The sequence below is a fragment of the Sphaeroforma arctica genome (assembly GCF_001186125.1).
Source record: "Sphaeroforma arctica JP610 unplaced genomic scaffold supercont1.13783, whole genome shotgun sequence".
Taxonomy (NCBI): domain Eukaryota; class Ichthyosporea; order Ichthyophonida; genus Sphaeroforma; species Sphaeroforma arctica.
The window spans coordinates 1-629 of NW_014026775.1; the positions used below are offsets into that span (position 1 = coordinate 1).

Genomic DNA, 629 nt, shown 5'->3' on the forward strand with positions numbered 1-629 from the left:
ATCACTATATAAGCGTAGGTATAGCCGGTACGTTGGTTGTAGAAGTTCGCTCCTATCTCCTACCTTTCGCACTATACGCAAGCAGATAATCTCATACCCCCTACCTACACTGTACCACGGGGGGATACAGAGCTACTACGATACCTACAGAGCAATGGGAGATGCGCAGATGGCTGGTGGTTACCTGCACGCGTCATTCCGGACGTTGGCCGATACGCTGCAAACCAACGAGGCGGAATCTGGGGGTAAGGTATGACAAGACGCTTGGGCTCAGGCTAAGGCTTAAGCTCAGGCTTATGATTAGGCTTATGCTTAGGCTTTGGCTTAGGCTTATGATTAGGCTTATGATCAGGCTTATGCTTTGGTTTAGGCATAGGTTTTGGCTTATACTTAGGATTAGTTTTAGGCTTATGATTAAGCTTATGCTTAGGCTTGTGCTTAGGTGTAGGCTTAGGCTTATGATCAGGCTTATGCTTAGGCCTAGGCCTAGGCTTAGGCTTAGGCTTAGGCTTATGATTAGGGTTTGCTTAGGCTTATGATTGGGCTTATGCATAGGCTTAGGCTAAGGCTTAGGCTTAGGCTTTTGATTACGCTTATGCTTATGCTTAGGCTTAGGCTTATGATTAGGC

The 629-nt window shown here is 46.6% G+C and overlaps 1 protein-coding gene across 1 annotated transcript; it reads left to right on the plus strand.

The window, feature by feature from the left end:
• Positions 1-85: 85 nt before the first annotated feature.
• SARC_18100 (hypothetical protein) lies at positions 86-256 on the plus strand (the record flags this gene model as incomplete). Its single annotated transcript, XM_014287817.1, has 1 exon — positions 86-256. A coding segment is annotated over one exon (171 nt), but the record flags the coding sequence as incomplete, so codon positions are not given.
• Positions 257-629: the final 373 nt, after the last annotated feature.